Source organism: Geospiza fortis, unplaced genomic scaffold (assembly GCF_000277835.1).
Source record: "Geospiza fortis unplaced genomic scaffold, GeoFor_1.0 scaffold412, whole genome shotgun sequence".
Classification (NCBI taxonomy): Eukaryota; Metazoa; Chordata; class Aves; order Passeriformes; family Thraupidae; genus Geospiza; species Geospiza fortis.
Genome location: NW_005054504.1, coordinates 1,053,481 through 1,054,743, shown reverse-complemented (window position 1 = coordinate 1,054,743; position 1,263 = coordinate 1,053,481). Strand labels below are relative to the sequence as shown.

The 1,263-nt window shown below is 59.1% G+C and overlaps 1 protein-coding gene across 1 annotated transcript in view; it reads right to left on the bottom strand.

Moving 5' to 3' along the window:
* Window positions 1-141, bottom strand: part of RPS4X (ribosomal protein S4 X-linked) — a 6,290-nt gene extending 6,149 nt beyond the window's left edge. Inside the window, exon 1 of the mRNA XM_014310260.2 lies at window positions 133-141. Coding sequence (XP_014165735.1) covers window positions 133-141 — 9 coding nt within the window. The remainder of the gene's footprint in view (window positions 1-132) is intronic.
* Window positions 142-1,263: the final 1,122 nt, after the last annotated feature.

Sequence of the window (1,263 nt, the reverse complement as noted above, 5' to 3'; positions counted from 1 at the left end):
CTCCGTGGGGCTCCAGAGACGCTCCGGGGCGCGGTTCTGGACGTGGAACTTCTGCAGGCACAAGATCGCCCACAAGGCGGTTGGGACCCGCCTTGGAGGGCCACAGGGGCGGGGAGCAGGCGGAGTCCCTACCGCCGGCATCTCTTCGGCCCCGAAAGGGTAGCAGCGCAGGATCGCCACCACGAGAGGTCCTTCGTGCCCCGGGGACGGGACTGTCAACAGCTCATCTCCGGCGTCCGCGAGGACACTGCAGCGCTCAGAGGGGCGCGGGCTGCCCCAGGCGGCTCGGGTACAGCGACATACCCGGGCAGGGAGGGACTGGAACGGCGCTCCGGCTTACCCCCGCCCCTTGCGTGGGCGGCAAGACGGGCATCCCACTCTGGATGGGGGATGTGGGGATTTCCACCCAAGAGGCATCTCACCTAAAAGCCACAACCCTTGACACTTGTGAGGTTTCCTATTGTTTATTTTCCCAACTGTGTTCCTGAAACAGCTCCCACAGCTCTCACAAGGGCAGTCTACCTGCTGTGGGGACAGAGCACATGGGGCTCTGAGGTGGGTCAGGGGCAGTAGTCAGCCAGCTTCTCTGTTCCCTCATTCCTCACATTTTTCCCTAGATGGGCAGTCCCAAATCCTGACAGCTCCCCAGGGCACCAGCCTCCTGCCAGTGGTCACCACACAAGACTAGTCTCATCACAGCACACCACACCAGGTGCCTGGGGGACATGGAAGCAGGCAAGGGGTCAGGAGTCATGGGAGCCACATGCTGCTGACCTGTCTCCATACCAGATTTCCTGTTGTTTCAATCAGCAGTGGAAAACAACAGAGCAAAAAACAAAGCCAAGGGCAGGCTGGGAACCCCTTTGTCTTGCTGTTTCTTCCAGCATAATCTAATTAAAGCCACAGGAAATATGCTTTCCTGCAGTGACCAGGCATCTTTATAAAAAACAGCACAATAAAAAGTCCATGGGCTAGGAGAATGAGGGGACAAGGGCGGCAGACGCCAGGCTCCAGGGCTCCTGGCACTGGGAGAGTTCTGCTCCAGATACCTGTATACCTGTTCCCTTGCTGAGACACCTCGTGGCAGCTCTCATGGGGCACCAGAGCATCTGGAAGTTCATCCAAGATCTCCCAGAAGAGGAGCTGCCACAATGCCCTGCATTGCCCTTGACATTCTTGAGAGACTCTCCAGGCTCTGGTCCCTCTGTGCAGGACTTCAGGAGCTCACAAATGGCTTGGGGGGGGGGGGGGGGGGGGGGGGTG